The sequence below is a fragment of the Sturnira hondurensis genome, unplaced genomic scaffold (assembly GCF_014824575.4).
Source record: "Sturnira hondurensis isolate 20B ecotype Veracruz unplaced genomic scaffold, ASM1482457v3 Scaffold0019006, whole genome shotgun sequence".
In the NCBI taxonomy this organism is placed as follows: Eukaryota; Metazoa; Chordata; class Mammalia; order Chiroptera; family Phyllostomidae; genus Sturnira; species Sturnira hondurensis.
The window spans coordinates 9,972,431-9,992,345 of record NW_028091637.1 but is presented as its reverse complement, the minus strand read 5'-3'; the positions used below and the strand labels follow the sequence as shown (position 1 = coordinate 9,992,345).

At 40.3% G+C, this 19,915-nt stretch overlaps 1 protein-coding gene across 1 annotated transcript in view; it reads left to right on the top strand.

Annotated features, from left to right (window-relative positions):
• Positions 1-19,915, top strand: part of DYNC1LI1 (dynein cytoplasmic 1 light intermediate chain 1) — a 35,951-nt gene that overhangs the window by 10,509 nt on the left and 5,527 nt on the right. Inside the window, exons 3-7 of the mRNA XM_037070717.1 lie at positions 11,191-11,307; positions 12,038-12,268; positions 14,137-14,306; positions 16,910-17,003; positions 19,519-19,654. Coding sequence (XP_036926612.1) covers positions 11,191-11,307; positions 12,038-12,268; positions 14,137-14,306; positions 16,910-17,003; positions 19,519-19,654 — 748 coding nt within the window. The remainder of the gene's footprint in view (positions 1-11,190; positions 11,308-12,037; positions 12,269-14,136; positions 14,307-16,909; positions 17,004-19,518; positions 19,655-19,915) is intronic.

Below are 19,915 nucleotides of genomic sequence, written 5' to 3'. Positions count from 1 at the left end.
CACAGGCTGGAGCCCTCAGGAGTGGGGTTAGGCCCTTATAAAAGAGACACCAGAGAGCTCTCTCACCGCTTCGGCCATGCGAGGGCAAGGTGAGAAGACGGCTGGCTGTGAATCGGGAAGGCAGCCCTCTCTCGACACTGAGTCTGCCAGCGCCTTAGTCTTGGGCTTCCCACACTCCAGAACTGTGAGAACTAAAGGTCTGCCATTTAAAAGGCACCGAGCCTGTGGTACGTTTTTGTCGTAGCAGTCCGAAGAGACCGAAACAACTTGGTTTCTGTTTTTGGTGAGCAAGCGGGCACCGTGTCTGTTAAGGATAGGATAACGTCTTCTCTGTAAGCACCTTAAAAGCTAGACCTTTTACAGTTAAGAGACACTGCCCGAAGAATATTGGTTGAGCCCTGGCTGTTGTAGCTCAGTGGATTGAGCGCGGGCTGTGAATGGAAGGGTTGCTAGTTCAATTCCTGGTCGGGGCACATGTCTGGGTTGGGGCCAGGTCTCTAGTGCCGGGTGCACAAGGGGCAACCACACATTGATGTTTCCCTCTCTTTCTCCCTCTCTCATTCTCCTTCTCTTTCACTCTCTAAAAATGAATAAATGAAATCTTAAAAAAAATAACCAAGGGGACAGACTTGACACACTTAGTCTGCTGAAAGGCACAAATACGCTGACACACAAACACAACACCGAAGTGTCTTAAGTGTGTAGTGTGTTGGGAATCATGTAACCGGACTGGTGGAATCAAAGCTTCCTAGAGGAAACTAGATGAGACTGAAAGAATAAGGTAGGGTTCTCTCAGATGTGGCGAGGAGAAAGGAAGAATGTTCCCCCAAAAAGTGACAGCATGTGTGAAGATTTAGAGCTGGGAGACCGCCGCACTGGAAGAAGTAGTGAATAGCGGGAGCCTAGGCCCGGGCCGTGGGACGTGGTGAGAGGTGGGCAGGAAAGGTGAGGACCGTTGGCCTTTCCAGTTTGTCCTTTAGCGCCAGAGCGGGAAGAAGACCCTGAGGGTTTTTTCCTGACATCTTATGAAAATTCCAAATGTAAGGAAAAGTTGAAGTTTTACAGTTAATATTTATATCAAACCTAGATCATTCCATTAATACTTAACTATATTTTCATTATTGTATGTCCCACTATGCAACCTTTTTAAAAAGAGAATGCATTTCACAGTAAATTGCAGAGATCAGCGTCTTTCCCTCTAAATACTTCAGTGTGCATATTATTAACTAGAACCCCCTGAAGGGTCTTCGGAGGGAGAGGGGCCTGATGAGACTGTTTCAGGCAGATCGCTCAGCGGGATGGGGAATGGATTGGAGTGTGGTGTGAACGGAGTGAATGCTCACTTCTGAGTGGCATGTTTGTATAGTGAGGAGCAGAGAACCGGAGGAGGCCATGGTGAAGTGCCTGAAGACAAAAAAAGAGAAAATAACAGCCTAACAAATAATGTGATTGGAAGATGTGTATAACCCTGGAGCAACACTATATCTTTGCAGATACCTCAGATTAAGATTCCTGGAAATAGTAGGGAACAAATGAGGTTTTGTTTATAGAATATGACTTCACTGGCCTTGGTAGGCCTTTTATGAAATAGGTCTATTTTCAGAGGTCCATAGTTGCCGTCAAGACAAATCATGTCTTGAGTTCATTTAGGTGTAGAAAAAGTGACAGCTGCAGAAGATGGTCATTATAATGGAGCTTAAAACTTACAAAAAGAAAAAAATGCACACAAATTCCATTACCCAGAGAGACACGCATTTCCGGGAGTGGGAGGGGCCTGGGGACCTTCAGGTTGGAACAGAAGGCTCCAGAGCCCGTGAAGACTTAGGAAATGGAGAAATAGGTGCTTAATATATGTAAAATATGAATGTTTAATTTTCTGCCAACTATGACTTTCAAATGTTATTAAAGGTGAAGATGGGAGAAGACTAGTTGCTAGAAATTTGGTTCCCAATGATTTTCTTTCAATAAGCACAGTGCTTCTTAAGTGTCTTGAGAATCTTTTGTGCCAAGCACTGTTAGGTATTAAAATATTCTTAGGAATAATATATTTGTCTGTTTTTTCCCCTCTTCTCATTTTCTCTGAGGATAAAGGGAAATTGCCCCTTTGAGGGGTTGACTTGCATTCTGTGGGGAGGCTTGGATTATTGCCATGTGCCCACAGTTCTTGTGGTTGTGGCCTGGCCTCAGTTTCTTCATCTGTGAGTAGAGAGGAACTCCTGGCCTCACTGGAGTTCCTTGTAGTCTGTATATTTATGAAACATTCTTTATTCTCAGTATGAACACTCCTGATTTTTACTGTAAGTGAGAAATTTCAGAATCACAGGGTGGAGGAAAAAATCTCACACTACCATATTTACCACGTTGCATATACTCGACAGAATGTTCTTTTTCAGATTTAATGTTGTGACGTTTATCTTACGATGGATCCGGGGCGTGCTGAATGTTAACAGGCACAACTATCCTCATCTAAAATTTCAGGAGAGAAATTAGCAGTATAGAAAAACAAACTTCATTCTCAGTTCTTAGAGGGAGAATCGGGAGGGTAGGAACATAACCCCCTATCACTCAGTGGCAGCCCACAGAGGAAAATGCATAAAATTGTTTTCTTTTTCTTCTGAATAGCAGTGATCCCCTGAAAGCAGAAATACTCTTTTCTTTTGTGAATCATAATACAAAAATAATAAACAGTATTGTTTTAATGACTTTTAAAGATAGCAGTGTTGTACATTGGAAAACGTATGCTTTGGAATTAAATTCATATGAATTCAGATCTCTGTCAATTCTTACTTATGAGACTTTGGATAAGATGCTTAACTTTAACAATTCTAAGCCCCAATATCCTTATCTGCCAAATGGGATAATCATTATCCCCCCTTAGAGTTGTGGTCCTGTTAGAATTACTGTGAGTTGAATGCATGCAGTAGGCACTCAGTAAATGTTTGTGGCCACCGCTGCTCCTGTAGAGCTGGAAGTGGAAGGTACCGATGATTCCGTTTGACTACGATGTGTGGAAAGGGAGGTGAATTTGGCCTCTTGTTTATGGAAACACTTCCACAGATTTGAAATTTCATCCTTTTTAAATAAAATATTTTATTGATTGTGCTGTTATAATTGCCTTAGTTTTCCCCCTTTGTTCTCCCAGTACCTCCCTCTTTCCTCACGCAATCTCCCCACCTTTGTTCATGCCCATGGGCCATGCATGTAAGTTCTTTAGCTACTCCATTTCCTACACTGTACTTTACATCCCCAGGGTTATTCAGTGACTACCAAAGTATACTTCTTAATCCCCTCACCTCTTCACCCAGTCTTTCCCACCCTCTCCCATTTGGTAACCATCAAAACGCTCTCTGTATCCATGATTCTGTCTCTGTTCTTATTTGCTTAGTTTGTTTTTTAGATTCAGTTGTTATGTATCTGTTTACTGTCAGGTATGTGTTTATTATCATTTTATTCATAGTTTTGATCTTTTTCTTAATAAGTTCTTTTAGCCTTTCATGCAATTGTGGTTTGGTGGTGATGGATGCCTTTAGATTTTTCTTGTCTGGCAAGTTCTTTATCTGCCCTTCAACTGTAAATGATACCTTTCTGAGTAGAACAATCTAGGCTGTAGGTCTCTAGGGATTTCTTACCAATTCCTTCTAGCCTGTGAAGTTTCTTTTGAGAAATTGGTGACAGCCTTATGGGAATGCCCCTGTAGGTAAGTAACTGTTTTTCTCTTGTTGCTTTAAAGATTCTCTCTTTATCTGCAACTTTTGCATTTTATTTATCTTTTTATTTTTATTTTATTTTATTTTTTTAATACAAATTTTCACTTTTATTTTTTAAAATTTATTTTATTTTATTTTTTGTAGATTTATTTATTTATCTTTAGAGGGGAAGGGAAGGAGAGAAGGAGAGAAATATCAATGTATGTTTGCCTCTGGTGAGTCCCCTGCCAAGAACTGGCCTGCAACCCAGGCATGTGCCCTGACTGGAAATCGAACCGCGATCATGTGGTTCGCAGGCCCGCGATCAATCCACTGAGCTACACCAGCCAGGGCTATATTTTATTTTTTTAACCTTTGCATTTTAATTGTGATATGTCTTGGTATAGACCTATTTATGTTCATTTTGTTTGGGACTCTTGTGTTTCCTGGTCTTGGATATTTATTTCCTTCACCAAATCAGGGAAGTTTTCTTTTATTATTTTTTCAAATAGATTTTCAACTTCTTGCTTTTTTTCTTTTCCTTCTGGCAGCCCTGTGAGACAAATGGTGGTTTGCTTGAAATTGTTCCAGAGGCTCCTTACACTATCCTCATTTTGGGGGATTTTTTTTTCCTTCTTGTTCTGCTTGGCTGTTTTTTGTTTCTTTATGTTCCATTATCATTGATTTGATTCTCAACTTTATCCACTGTACTCTTGATTCCCTCTAAATTGTTCATTTCCATGCCTGGCTCTTTTTCATGCTGTTGAGGTTCTCAGTTCCTTGAGCATTCTTATAACCAGTGCTTTGAACTCTGCATCTGATACATTGCTTATCTCTATTTTGTTTAGTTGTTTTTCTGGAGTTTTGATGTATTCTTTCATTTGGGCCATTTTTCTTTGTCTCATTTTGGCAGCCTCCCAGTGTTTGTTTCTGTGTTTTAGGTAGAGCTGCTATGACTCTCTGTCTTGCTAGTATGGCCTGTAGGCTCCAGTGTACAGCCTTCCCCCATTACCCAGATTGGGTACTCGAGGTGCGCCCTCTGTGGGCTGAGCACACCCTCCTCTTCTGGTTGAGAGTTGATTGTTGTTGTCAAGTCTGTGGGAGGGATTCACCCAGTCCAGTCAGCTGTGAGGACTGGCTGTGGCCACTGACCACCAGCCTCCACCTTTCGTGGAGCATCAGCTGTGCTGGGGCAGGGTGGTAGTGTTCCATTGTGGTCTGCGACTGTCCATGGGTGCTCAGGCTCTGGGGTTCTCCAGCTGGTGCAGGTCAGGGTCAGGCACCACCTGTATTTTGCCTGGGGCCACCAGCATGAGCTACAAAGCAGTCTGCAGTTGGCTGCTACTTGTGCTGGGCTTGGAGGTTCCCAGGTACAGCCAAACTCATCCAAAGATGGCTGCAGCTAGGCCTGTAAGTTGGGTGGGACAGAGCCTCAGTTAAATGCCAGGGCGGGGCAAACAGTTTAAGCCAGGTTGATGGAGTCTCAGCTATGGCTCCAGCCTATTGGTTCTGGGGCTCTGTGGGGTAGCGGGACTCACAAAATGTACAGTGTCCATTTCCCGCCTTTCTTTCTAGAAGACAGTTGTCCCCTAGCTGTCACCCTGATGCCAGCCAGACATTTCAGTTCCTCCCCATATGCCACTGGTGCCTTTCAANCTGGTGCAGGTCAGGGTCAGGCACCACCTGTATTTTGCCTGGGGCCACCAGCATGAGCTACAAAGCAGTCTGCAGTTGGCTGCTACTTGTGCTGGGCTTGGAGGTTCCCAGGTACAGCCAAACTCATCCAAAGATGGCTGCAGCTAGGCCTGTAAGTTGGGTGGGACAGAGCCTCAGTTAAATGCCAGGGCGGGGCAAACAGTTTAAGCCAGGTTGATGGAGTCTCAGCTATGGCTCCAGCCTATTGGTTCTGTGGCTCTGTGGGGTAGCGAGACTCACAAAATGTACAGTGTCCATTTCCCGCCTTTCTTTCTGGAAGACAGTTGTCCCCTAGCTCTCACCCTGATGCCAGCCAGACATTTCAGTTCCTCCCCATATGCCACTGGTGCCTTTCAAGCTGCTACTCTGGTGTGTGCTGGAGCTCAGAGGGAGTGAGTCTGAGTAAGTTCAGTGCGTATCCTTTAAGAGGAACTACCAAGGAATCCAGTGGGTTTTTTTTTTCATTCTCTGATCCTGCTGTTTTTTTTTAATAGCCAGAAGTGATGGGGGCTTCACTTCCTGGTACTGGTACCCTGGACTAGGGGGTCTGGTGTGGAACTGGGTCCTCTTGCTCCCGAGATGGCCTTCTCAAAATTTTATCCACCACACTTGGGTGTGGGTGTTTGGTGTCTCCACGTCTCTGCTTCTCCACGTCTCCTTCCCTTCTGAATTGATGTGGTTTCTGTAGTTGTCAGATTTCCATTCAACTCAATCTCTGACGATTCTGAGTGATCTTTGGTCTGTAGTTTAGTTGTAATTTTGATGTGGTTTTGTGAGGAGGCGGACTGTGTTTACCTACGCCTCCATCTCAACCGGAAGTCCTGGTCTTTTTCTTAGGCTTTGTATTTCAAACCCATCAATACACTAATACACTCCCAGAGTGGGTAAGGGGACAAAATCTGTATTCCTCATCCAGGGATTTGTGAATCTCATGTTAATAATACTTCTGCACATTTTTTTTTTGTTAAGACGTGGTTGTTAGTGACTGCTCGTAGGAAGCTTGGGAATCCGTATTTCACTCTGAAAGGAGCAGTCAGTAGTAGGCACCTGGGTCACAGGCCCTCTCTAGGCACTGGGGCTGCAGCAGTAAACACAACACAGAAATGCCTTTTCCTCTAGAGCTATTCGGGGAGGGAGTGACTAGGTAAAATACAGATTCTGTTAGTAAGTTAAATGGAAGAAGACAAAACAAGAAGGAATGGGTTTGCTGGGAGGTCGTGATTTTAAATGAGGTGGTTAGGGACAGCCTCCCTGAGGAAGACCTAGCTGGGGAAGGTGGGAAGAAGGTTAGGTAACATATACTGTAGATTTCTAAAGCGGGCATGTTCTACATGGAGGGAACAGTATATATGAAGGCCTTGAAGTTGAAGACTTATAATTATGTAAGTGAGTGTGTTGGGGAAAGGTGGTGAGATAATGACATTGCTTCTGTGCATGTTGAAAATTGAGCTATTTGTGGGACACCCAAGTAGAGGTGACCAGTAAGCAGTTCAGGAGAGGCTGAGGCTCGAAGGAAATCCGTGGGTCACCGTAATGTAGGTGCTATTGGAGTTGTGTGGAGATTCTCCTGGGGTGGGTTCCGTGCGGAGTGAGCAGAGCAGAGGACTGCAGAAGGAACCGTGGGGGACGCAGACATTGGGTGGGGGTGAAAGAGCTGCCTGAGGGAAGGCTTCGGGTCAGCCTCCTAAGTAGTAGTGGACTAGGAGAGGGCAGCCTTACGGAAGCTGTAACAAGGGAGGGTCTCTCTGACTTCTGTCCCACTCACTTTCCCTGACTCCGACCTTTGGGTACAGCTGTCCCCACCCCATGGCTAACTCCTTAGCTCAGGCCTCCTTCAATTCTTGCTGGGACTCCAATAATAGTCTATTATCTAGTCTGCTTACTCCTAAACTTAGCCCTGTCGGTCTGTCCTGCACACTTTGTCGTAGTTTCTGCCAGCGGCTCCCCACCATCTTCAGGATGAGGTCTGACTCAACGTCTCAGCCTGGCGGAACATGCCCTTCGTGATCTGACATGGTATCTGTTCTTACTTTTTGGCTCATTTTCCCTTTACATTCTGAATTTCATGCATTCAAATTATTTGTCCATTCTAAAAGGGAAAATTTGCCTCCAGGCCTCAGCATGTGCTTTCCTTACTTCCCAGAATGAGGAACTCTCCATAGCTCATTAATACTACAAGATTTGGCTTAAATGTTACCTTCTCTTCAAAGCCCTTTCCGAGCTCCCAGCAAAGCCAGAATTTTCCCTTAGGCCTGGGTTCCTACTTTGTTGCTTATTTCTAGTGTAGTCCTGATGATAATATCTTGAAATTATCTTCTGTTTGTTTTCCCTCTCCAATTTATGAGCTCCCAGAGGACAGTAACTTTGACATATGGGTATTTGTATTCCTAGTGCTTGGCTTCATGTAGTCAATGTCTGATGCACTGGTTCTCAGAGTGGTCCCAGGCCAGTAGCATCAGCAACCCTGGGAAGTGGTTAGAAATGCAGATTCCTGGGCCCCCCACCCCAGGCTTACGGAATCAGAAACTCAGGAGGTGAGGCCCAGCAATGAGTGTTTCAACAAGGCCCCCAGGTGAGACTGATGCATTTTTTTGAAAGCCATTAGTCCATTGAAATGAAGGATGGAAAACATTCACTGGGAGGAATAACCTCTGGCCTTGTGAGCATCTTCTGTTCAGCCCTAGAAAAAGGAAACACCTGTGCCTTGGCAATGGTGCAAGAATTTAGAATAGTGAGCATGCGTGGTTAAGACTGACAGTATTTTTGGTGTTGTGAATTTGGGCTCAAAGTCTGTTCTGAGCCTATTAAACCTTTAAAATTGGGATTTGCTAAACTAAAAGGAAGATGTAATGTTGTTTTGAACCACTCATCATGTCAGAGATAGCCAAATTATCAGTGATTATTTCTAGCTGATATTATGGGTTTTATTTTTTATGCTTAAGATTATCTACAAGTATATATATTTTTTATTCAGAAAACTTTCATTTTTATTTAACTCTTATTTAAGTACAGTCTTCTGTCTTATATTCCCAGCCCTGCCCCCCCCAATGCTCCCCACCTCCCTCCCAGAAAACTTTTTATTTGAATCATTTGAAATATTAAAAGTAAGTTGAAATACACTGGTCTGAAATTTTTTTGCCCCTAAAGTGTGTACTTACTCTCTTTTTTGTGTGTATATATCAAAGTACATTAGTTTCAGATGTATAACATGGTGATTCAATGTTTATATACCTCATGAAGTGATCAGCATAATAAGTACAGTGATGATTTGTCACTGTATGAAGTTGTTGACTGTATTCCGTGTGCTACACAGTGCACCCTCAGAGCTTATTTTATAACTGGAAATTTGTGTCTCTTAATTCCCTTTCCTTTTTTGGCCACCCCTAACTACCCACTTCCTCTGAATTTTTTGACTCTTTTTAAGGTATCTTTTCACTTTCTAACATGTAAAGTGAGAATTAAGTAAGGTAAATCTTGTGTCATATTAAATTAAATTTTATGTAATTACTGCCTATTTTTGTGGGTCTGTATATGCTTTAGAAAATTCTTATTGAACATGAGCCTCTATCATGAGTCTGGGGACTATGTTGTTGCTTACAGTGCATTAACATTGTTTCTGTGGGGTGGTCATTTTTCATCTGGTCATTTTACCTTAGAAGACTTCTTTCAGGAAAGTAATCTGCCAGAAAAGAAATCTCGATTCTTCTTTTTCTAGTTCTAGAACAGGCTCAGACACTTTCAAGTTAATAAAGTGTATTTTTTAGGGCAGGTTTAGGTTCACAGCAAAATCGAGTGCGAAGTAGAGAGTTTCTGAGTATTCCCTCTCTCCACATTTGCAAAACCTCCCCCACTATCGATACCCCACCGGGGGCACATCTATTACAGTTATTACAGTGGACGAACCGACACGAACACGTTGTTACCTGAAGTCCTCGAGGGCTCATTCTTGGTGCTGCACATCATACGGGTTTGCACAGTTGTGTAAGGACGTGAATCTAGCGTTGTCAAATACAGAGCAGTTTCCCGGCCGTAGGAGTCCTCTGCCCTGCTTATTCAGACTCTCTTTGAGAGGGTTTCATAGATCTCCTTACACAGTGTTTTGAGTTATTTTTATGTTTCATGCTCATGCCTAGTAAGGTGACTAGATAGGAATTCTTTAAATTCTTTTTGTGTATAGTTCTTGAGCAATTACAAAACCAAAACAAATGATAAACTAAATGCCCATAAGAATGGCACAACTGATAAAATTCACAGTAGCACTCAATATAACAAATGATGTTTTACTGAAATTAAATGCCATTTAGGTTTAATAGTAGATGTAAGTACTTGGATTTTATTTTTCACTGGTTAACTTCATTTCCACTTTAAGATGATGGATTATCATGGCAGTCCTTGTCATTATCATATACATCACTGTTTCCAACCCAGTCTGTTCTTTTGATAGATCATTTAAGAGTACACAGCAAAAGTCGTACTGAAAAATATGTGCTCATTTAATGTCAAAGTCTTTATTGCCTATTTAAGGCTATGCTTATTGCCAGGAAGTGTTGGAAAGTCATTCATAAAAAGAGCCAGCCTGGCCAGTACAGTTCAGTATAGAACTGACCGCTCCGTGATACCGTTTTTGAGTTTTGCATGCTTGTTCTGTCTAGTGACTTGGCCTCAGAGCGCACTGGTGGGACTATAAACACCAGTGCAGAGGTGGGTACTGCAGTCTTGTGGCAGTGTTTCCACACAAAGATTCAGAAGACCTAAGACATATATAATTTCTTCAAAGCTTAACATGAAAATGAAAACAATTTTTAAATTCTCAGAGAACTCATGAATCTCCAGGAATAAGTCCTTAGATTTAAGAAATGACTACTAACATGATATTGCTAATAACGAAATAAGTTTATGAAACAGTACCACATAGTATTAAATACATTCATAATATTAAAAAATCCTCACCAAAACATTGAATGGCTAGCCTAGTTTTAAACTTGTGCCAAGTTTAAGTCACATGATTTTTGTTGTTAGTATTTTTAGAGACTGCATTTTATTTTTGTCTGTTCTGCATTCTCTATACCCCTTTTCCTTACCCACTTTCCTACCCCCAACTGCCACCCCTCTCCCTCGCTACACACTTCTCATGGCTACGTGGTTTTGGCGAGGCTGCTGTTGCGGCTCCCTGCCCCGGTTGGTTCTGACATGCCACCCACCCGCCATCAGTGGCCTGTGTGTACGCATGTGACCCACACTGAGCCACTTAAGAGTGTTTACTGGAGCTTCTTCAGACTGAAAGCTGAAAAAGAGTCTTTTGTTCCTTGTAGATTAAAAACTGTGATGCCAAAAAAGTTGAGCTTCTTTTTTTTTTTTTAAGATTTCATTTATTTATTTTTAGAGGGAAAGGGAAGGAGAGAGGGAGAGAAATATCAGTGTATGGTTGCCTCTCATGCGTCCCCTGCTGGGAACCGGCCCGCAACCCAGGCATGTGCCCTGACTGGGAATCGAACCGCGATACTCTGGTTCACAGGCCCGCGCTCAATCCACTGAGCCACATCAGCCAGGGCTGAGCTTCTTGAAAAATACCCTCAAAGGAAGCCATTTGTGACAGGCTAGAACAGGAGACTTAACCAGAGGAAGAGACCCGAGGAGAGAAAATCCGGGAGCTAAAGTGTGCATCTTCAGCTCTACTGTTCCCTGGTTATTTCCATCCAATTACCCTTCTGGTTGAAACGAGTTCTGGTTAGGTGTGTCACTCGGCCTTAGAAAGCATCTGTGTGTGTGTTCCATATCACAATTTAGAAGATTTGTCCTTGTTTTACAGGTGAAGATGGAGCTGGGAAAACAAGCTTAATAAGAAAAATTCAGGGAATAGAGGAGTACAAAAAAGGAAGAGGATTGGAATATTTGTATTTAAATGTTCATGATGAAGACAGGGATGGTGAGTATCGTCTATTTGGAACATGAATTTCCTGAAGTCTTCCCACGATGCACTGCTGCTCCTTTTAGTCTTTGAGTGTGTCATTTTTTACTGGGTCCTACTGGGTCATGCCAATCAGTAAATAGTTATGCTGGGCATCCTTTTATTGGTTTGGAATTGGGGTTCATGTAGTGATATTTTTAAACGTCTTAAGGTATTTTGCTATGTAGACTTCAGTTTTCTTGCTGAATGTCAGTTATTGAAGAATGTTGATTTTTCTGTTCATTTTCCCTCAGTGAAGTAATAGTATCCTATGATTGTTTGCTGACTCCCTTTACCTTTTATCTTCTTTTCACTTTTTTGATTAAAAAAAAACTCATCTCCCTAGCTTTCTTGTGTGATCAGCCATTTCTCTTCTATAGATCACTTGCTTTCTCATTTGTATGTATAATATGTCGAGTGTGCATGGTTCTATCTGCCGGTGGTAAGGACAGCACCATGTTACTCAGTCTGTGGTTTGGGACTGAGAAGAATGAAGTGGAGGATGCTCGTGGTCCATGTTGGCAGTTAAGTCACTTTCCTCCATATTGGGTGGGTCTTTATTCAGTTGGCAGATGTGACATGAATAGGTGAACCTTGTCAAACGAGGCATCTCCTGTGGAGATGGCCTAAAATACCAAGTAGTGTTGTTCTTTGAATGATGAAATAACTTAATCCTGTTGCCTCGGTAACTTTCCTCTGTCTGTTGTAGATCAAACGAGGTGTAATGTGTGGATCTTAGATGGAGATTTGTATCACAAAGGCCTCCTTAAATTCTCCCTGGATGCCATCTCTCTGAAGGACACTCTGGTTATGCTGGTTGTTGATATGTCAAAGCCTTGGACTGCTTTGGATTCTCTGCAGAAATGGGCAAGTGTCGTTAGAGAACATATTGACAAACTGAAAATTCCTCCCGAAGAAATGAAAGAAATGGAACAAAAGTGTGAGTAGTCTAGAAATATTAATAGAAATTTCAAAGACAAATTTCCTAACTGGCTATCAGAATTGTTAGGAATTTTTGACTTTGAACAAGGTTTAATGAGGGAAACATCATGTGAGTCCTTAATTTTTGAAATTAAGTTTAAATGATGTGCTAGGTTTTAATATAGTTTTAAATTGGAAACGTGTACATAATGGCAGACTCTTTCATAGAGGTGCCTTTACTCCTTTGCCAGAGGCCATATGTGTTCATTTTGAAGAGTTGTTTTTCAAGATAAAAAAAATTCGAATCTTTCTTCAGCTGCTCATTTTCAGCAGTTTCATGTCTTGATAAGCAGAACAGTCTTATCAACTTTGTCAAAATGAAATATGTCCAAAAAGATGGTAGCAACACAAATATAAAGATGTTAAGCTGGTTTTATGATTCCCAAAGTACATAATGTGTTTCGTACATGCCCATGTGAGTTGGAGATTTTCATGGAAATTATGAAAATGATATGGGTCATTTCTAACAGGTTGTAAGCCAGTTGTCACAGTTCTTAATTTCGCTGAGAGTGCATTTGCCAATGTTGTATTTTGCTGAAGAAAATATACAGATGGAATGCTGCTTTTCCTTGTTTTGTTAGCTCATAACTTTTTGAGGAGAAGTGACAGCTTACTGGAATCTATATGCAAGGAGACAGTAAAACTTTAAGAGAATATATGTACTAAATCATGGACAAAGATGTCTAACTGCTCTTAATCTGTACCTTTCTTTCCCTGTAGGCCGTTGCCTTTGGGGTTTCCCCCCCTCTCTAAATTTACGCAATAGCAGTGGTCCCAAGACTAGCAGCATCCATATCAGTACAGCTGGGAGCTAGTCAGAAATACCCATTCTCAGGCCCTGCCCCAGACAACTAAATCAGAAACTCAGGTGCAGGCTAAAACTTGAGAACCACTGTTAGATTTCAGCCTCTGATTTGAAGGGTAGCAGCACCAGAGCTGCTAAGGGTATAGGCATGCTCCTTTGTTCTTGGAGGAACTGTGCTCAGGTTTTATGATTTCCTCTGTCCTGACCCCATGTAAGTTCAACACATGTTCCTCCTCTGTGTCTCTGTATGATATTCCTTCATACTGTTTTAATCCTGTGCTGTGGATAATTTGTTTTCAGATTTGTTTTGCTTTTAAACACGAAAAGCAGTCTTATATGGAAATCCCCATGTGTGTATGCGTGTAACACTGGTTGTTTCTTTGAGAATTTCTCAGAGGAATTACTGAGTCAAAGTATACATTGTTAAGGCTCTTGACACATTCACTTGAACTACTTTTAAGTGAGGGTTTTGACAGTCTTGCAAATGAGTTCTAAAGATTTGTGAGTGTTGGTAATGTCTCTAATTCTTACCAGGGTTACAGAATTAATGTGGCCCAAGATTGCACCTATGTACCAAGAGACCCAAGCAGAGTTTAGAGAAAGGCAACTAATATTTAGAAAGTCATCTAGGACTGTCTTTTAAATAGTGGAAGTCCCCCCTGCTTCTCCCCACATGTTTTTCTTGTATCCTTTTTCAGTACCCTTTGTGAATTAGAGAAGGTAGAGAGGAAGTTAGATACGACTAGCCCAGAGGATTTGCACAAACTAAGCCAGACATGAACTGAACACCGCTCTTTGGAGCCAGTCAGTGTCTGTACTCTGCCGCCTCACGGTTAATGTAGGTCCAGGGTTTCTGTACTGTCCTTGAAATAGATTTCAAATACCCTTTTTGTTTCTTCACTTACACAAGACAAACTGTGAACTCTAGCAAAATATATATGGAGATTATGGCAGAAAAAGCTACCTGCTGACATAAAGCAATTTCTAAACTCTGTATTAAGTTGTTTACTTTGATTTTTCAGTGATTAGAGACTTTCAAGAATACGTGGAGCCAGGAGAAGATTTCCCAGCTTCTCCTCAGAGAAGAAACACCATGTCACAGGAAGACAGAGGCGACAATGTGGTGTTACCTCTGGGTGCGGACACACTGACACATAACTTGGGCATTCCAGTCCTAGTAGTTTGCACAAAGGTTAGTGTGCGTCCAGGCATTCTGTTACTGGTGTTAACCAAGGGCGAGCGACTGTTTCGTTTCCCAGACCCCTTTTGGAGTCGACACATTATTTTTCCTGGATGATTTTGCTTAACAAATAGAAACAGTAGTTTAAAGTATTGAATGATATTCACATGTTGGTTTTGTGATCTTAATCATAGTTTCTTTGAAAGAATGTTATTTCAGTTATTCTATTTGTGATTGAATATCATTTTCCAGATTCAAGTTAGACTTCATTATACAGTCAGTTTAGTAGAAATAATTACAGGTAAGGTCATTTAATTATTTTTATAATTTTTTCATATTAGATTTTGGTATGCTAATATCAGACAATTATGTATTTAAAATAGAATTGACTTTTACACCCTACTTTCGACACCTGAAATAAAAGACTTTTAAGCACTCATTATGTAAAGTTGATAAGTGGTTATCTGGGGCTTTTTATTTATTAAAGAGGTTCTGATAGTATTGCTAAAATTAAAATTCTTTTCATTTAGTCTGTCACTGTATACTCTTTGAAATCAAATCAAATTTTCTTTAAAAATAATTTACGTGTCCTGACCAGAGTGACTCAGTTGGTTGGCCATCATCCTGCAAGGCCGGCGGTCACCATTGCATTCCTGGGCACGTGCCTGCGGTGCGGCCCGTGTGTGAGAGGCAGATGGTCTCTTGCATGTCCATGTTTCCCTCCCTCTCTTTGTCCCTCTTTTCCCTTCTGTCTAAAAATAAATAAATAATAATAATAAAAAAAGACATACTACTTAGGACCAAATGGGAAGAAGATAAACTTGAAACATAAATTATTTATATGTGCATTTTTTAAAGATTTTATTTATTTATTTGTAGAGAGAAAGGAACGGGAGGGGACAAAGAGAGAGAGAGAAACATTGATGTGCAAGAGAAATTTGGTTGGCATGCTCCTCCCCCCCGCCCCTGACCCCAACCCAAGACCTGACCTGCAACCCAGGCATGTGTCCTGACCCAGAATAGGGCTGGCGAACTTTTGGTTTGCAGTACAGTGCCTAATCCAATGAGCTGCACTAGTCAGGGCTAAGTAGTGTGTCCTTATTGTTTGTTAAGTCCTGGAAAAGGTAAGAAAATGACAACATATAAACCCTTTTGAGATCTAAAATTATTAATACTATTAATACTGTATGTACATACAGTTTGTACATACAATTAAAGGAGGGTATGGAATTCATCTTTAGGATAAAATGATTTAAAAAATTTAAATCTAGCTTAATTATACTTTAAACATTATAAAATTTATCAATAACAATTAGGGAAGGGTAGCATTTAAGTCAAGTCTGTTATCAGCTTTTCAAATGATGATTCTGGTTTAGTTCACTGTTACTTATACCTTTTCTTTAAAACTGTTTTTAAACTATCACATTTTCTGTGGTTTGGTTTTGTTTGGCAAAGAGCTGTTTATGGGCAAGTATTTTCCTGTTTCACACAACAACTTAACCTCACAAATTTTCAAAGGAAAAATACTAAGTCAACAGTATGAGTATCTTTGATTATTTATTTATTTATTTACTAAAAAATTTTTTAAAATCCATGATTTTTTTAAAAGATTTTATTTATTTATTTTTACAGAGAGGGGAAGGAGGGGGAGAGAGAGAGAGAGAAACATCAATGTGTGGTTGCCTCTCACATTGCCCCCACTGGGGACCTGGCCTGCAACCCAGGCATGTGCCCTGACTGGGAATTGAACTGGCGACCCTTTGGTTTGCAGCCCGTGCTCAATCCACTGAGCTACACCAGCCAGGGCTGATTATTTATTTTAGATAAATGGGCATAAATGTAGCACAAACGTGCTTCATCATTTTGGTGCAAGAAGATTCTATTCTATGATGTATATATGTGTAATAAAAATTACATATGAAAGTTGACCCCACACTAATATTAGGTATAATGACCATTATTAGGTGTTTATTTTTAGGTTTTATACCTTCGATTCAGAAAAGTTTTGTTGAAGTTATTTGGATATCGTGATGTTTGAACATGCATTTTTTCTGTAGCAAGTAGAATTCAGATTTGTTTCATTGATTATACAGGTGATATTTTTAAAAATAGCCTGAAATTCCCCACCTTTTTATTTTTATTTTTTATTTTTTGCTATTGGTGAAATTGTAGTGAGAGGGAAAAAGCACTGGAAAAGAAATGATGGTCCACAGGGTCATCCAATAAATGGAGGAACAAAAAGGAAGTAGTGAGACGTGCAGTCTCCCAGGACACGCAAGAGCGGTTCGTAGAACTGGAGTAGGTTTTAGATCTTAAAAAGTTTTGTTCTACGACGTAAGTAGCTGAGTTACCAGTATTAAAAGCTTGTCCCGTTATTCTTTATTCCTTTCTGTACAGAAACTTCCTCTTTGGTGTTATTATCACATTCAGTATAACTTAGAATTGAAAATTATTCATTAGTCTTTAGATTCCAACTGCACGTTTCTAGACAGGAGTAATTGATAGTCTTGGTCCTGCTGTTCATTCACCAAAAATTGATCTGTTTAAATCATTATATTTAGTTTTGATTATTTAAAGTTAATGTTGTATTTTAAAAAATTATTTCAACTCAACAGTGTGATGCCATTAGTGTATTGGAGAAAGAACATGACTACAAAGATGAACATTTTGACTTCATTCAGTCACACATCCGGAAGTTTTGTTTACAGTGTATCCTTTTAACACAGTGACTGGTGCAATGTACCTTACCTGATCTTGCTTGTTTATTTGTTTTGTTTTTTGAGGAAAGGAGTTAAATTGACGACTTTAGAAATCCCATAAGCTTTCTTCCTTCTGCTTCTGGTTGGAAATTTTATTTTAGTTCTCAAATCATTTATATCTGGGTATTTTGAGATATAAAAGCAAGTATTGAAGTATACAAATTTGATTTGCTGCATTTAAAATATTATGCTTAAGGCAAATATTTTTAGTCTTATGTGAAAAATTCTAAAGATTTGGAATTATAAACATTCTGATTAAAAAGTGGTGTTCATATCACCAATGTTTATATCCTAAAATGCTGAGATGCAATTGTTATCAAGCCAGTATGTATTGTTATCTTATTTTAAAAGACCCAATTCTGAGTCATAGATAGAATAATTAATACTCTGAGTATAATTAATAATCTTTTAGCTGGTCATTACACTATTGGCATTCTGTTTTAGAGTCCGAATAAATGAAACCAGACCCCGGCCCCAAGAGTGGAGTTCATTTATTGGGTAGGCGGTGGGGCAAGGTCAACATTTAGGATTGTGTGTTCTCATTTCCAACATGTGTAGTACAGTGTATTATCTGCACAGTCTAACGCAGTGGTTTCAAAGTCTGTCTGTGCCCATTTGGGACTTACTGACTTGGAACAATCTAAGGTCAACTAGAGAATCTACTTTTGAAAAGTTTTCTGGCGTGATTTTAATGATCACAAGGTTAGAAAAGATATCCTAATGACTGTTGTCCAGCCTAGGTTGTGAGGGTTCGATGAGCCAATGAATAACGTGGAAACTAAAAGAAGGATAAAGTAAGGGTTGGGAGTGAAAACTTGGCCAAGGCTTAAGGGCGCTGCAGAGAGAGCGTGGATCAGATGATTTGCAGTTTCGTTCTCCAGCCAAAGCTTTTGGGTCTGAAAAGTGAAGAAATGCTATCAGGAGTAGGTAACAATAGTAAGTAACATACACATGCCTATAGTACCTATAGTTTTTCATTTTCATTAGTGGACGTTTAATTGAAGGACCACTTAGTAGAAAGTGTGGCTGTATAATGGATAAGATAACTTGACACTGGTGGTTTTCCTTCAGTACTTTGTCCTTTCCACGGCCCTTTCTCTTCTCCTGTCACATAATGGGTGAGTTAGGGGGTTGAATTAAAGGGCATTGTCTATCTAAGAGTTTTCTAGAAGAAAACAAAAAGTGGAAGTAATTGAAGTAGTTTTATATAGCCTATTTTATCTTTGAAAGTTACCACATTTGAGAACAGTCTTTTTTGGCATGGAGTTAATGCTTACTTGAAATGTCCATGCAGAAACATAATCAGGAAGGAGACTGCCCACCGAAATCATCACAGACCTTTAGTACAGCGAGTTGTCAGAATGTGACAAGTCACTTCAAGAGAGTGTGTGGGGGGGGGTGCATGCGTGTACGTGTGTGTGCGTGCCACAGTGAGGGCAACCATTCAGAATCATTTTTATTTTTTAGTTTTTAATTGCCACATAAATTTTTCAGCTGTTGAAATTTTTCCAGTTACCATAAATTGGTTCTCACAGGAAAGATCATTAGTGCAAAATTTACACAATTAAGCTTTTACTTAAAATTATGGTAGTTGTTTTTACCGAGTTTTATGATAGGTAGTATTTAGCAGTAGCCCTTTTAGGTTCATGTCCTAGAAAATATGATTATTCCAGATCAGGGGTCAGTCCATTCCCAGCATTTCCTTCTGGCCCAGGTTACCATCTCTCTCGGAACACCACGGCTAGTGCTGGACAGTGGTCCTCACCAGTGGCCGGAAGATTTCTGCTGGCCACTCAGACCACGTCGTCTGTCAGTAGTCGTATCACCCCTTCTCCACAGGCCTCTTTTGATCTGTCATGTTGTTTGAATAAAAGTTCGGGTCTGTTGGGTCTGCTTTAGTCAGTGTAGCATCCTGTGAGGTTGTCTTATCTCAAGTTTTGGTCATGAAATCTACCTTGGGTCGTTTCTGAAGGCTTCCTGGTAATACCTATTGGTTGATCTCTCTTTTGTGAGTCTCCTGAGCCTTGTCCCCAAAGTTCTCATTCCTGGAACTAGTGGAAACCATTAAGGGATGGTGCAAGCCAGTTTTGTAGAAAAGGCAAGCAGAGCAGTGTTTGGTAAATAATACCCCTCCCTGAAGTTGAGGAAGCTTAAAAACAAAAACAAATGGCCTCTTCATGTCCTTTAAATATAGGTAGTGGTGTCAGTTTTACTAAATCTGCCTTTTCTTTCTTGGCTTAATGAAGCCTTTGCTTTTATTTTATTATCTATAGCTTATTGTAAAATATTTTATTGGCATTTAGCCTGTGTGTGTTTTATACTTTTGATATTTTTGATTACAGTATAATATACCTTCAGAAATGACTTTTGAAACTAATCATGTAGCTGTGTTAGACTGAGAACAAGAACTTAATGGTGCCTGTCTATGGAATTTGTTCAGAAATTTCTTTAACAGTATTATTCAGATGGTGCAGCACTTATTTACACTTCTGTAAAAGAAAACAAAAATATAGATTTAGTATATAAATACATCGTTCAGAAATTGTATGGGTTTCCATATAAGAATCCTGCTGTTGTTGTGGAAAAAGATGCAGTATTTATGTAAGTATACACTTAAATATATTAGACTGTTTTATGTATAATCTGCCTTGACCTATTTTTCATTGTCTTTTAGATTTACTGCTGGCCTGAGCTCTTTTCGAACGGCCTTGTTCTTGTAGCTGTCTATCGTGTATACACATCAGTGTATCTACGTACTCTTTAACTGGTTGTGATAACATAAAGCCCTCAAAGTGTAGTGACACGTGTTTTTAAAAAGTTACCTGAATAAGCCCTGGCTGGTGTAGCTCAGTGGATTGAGCG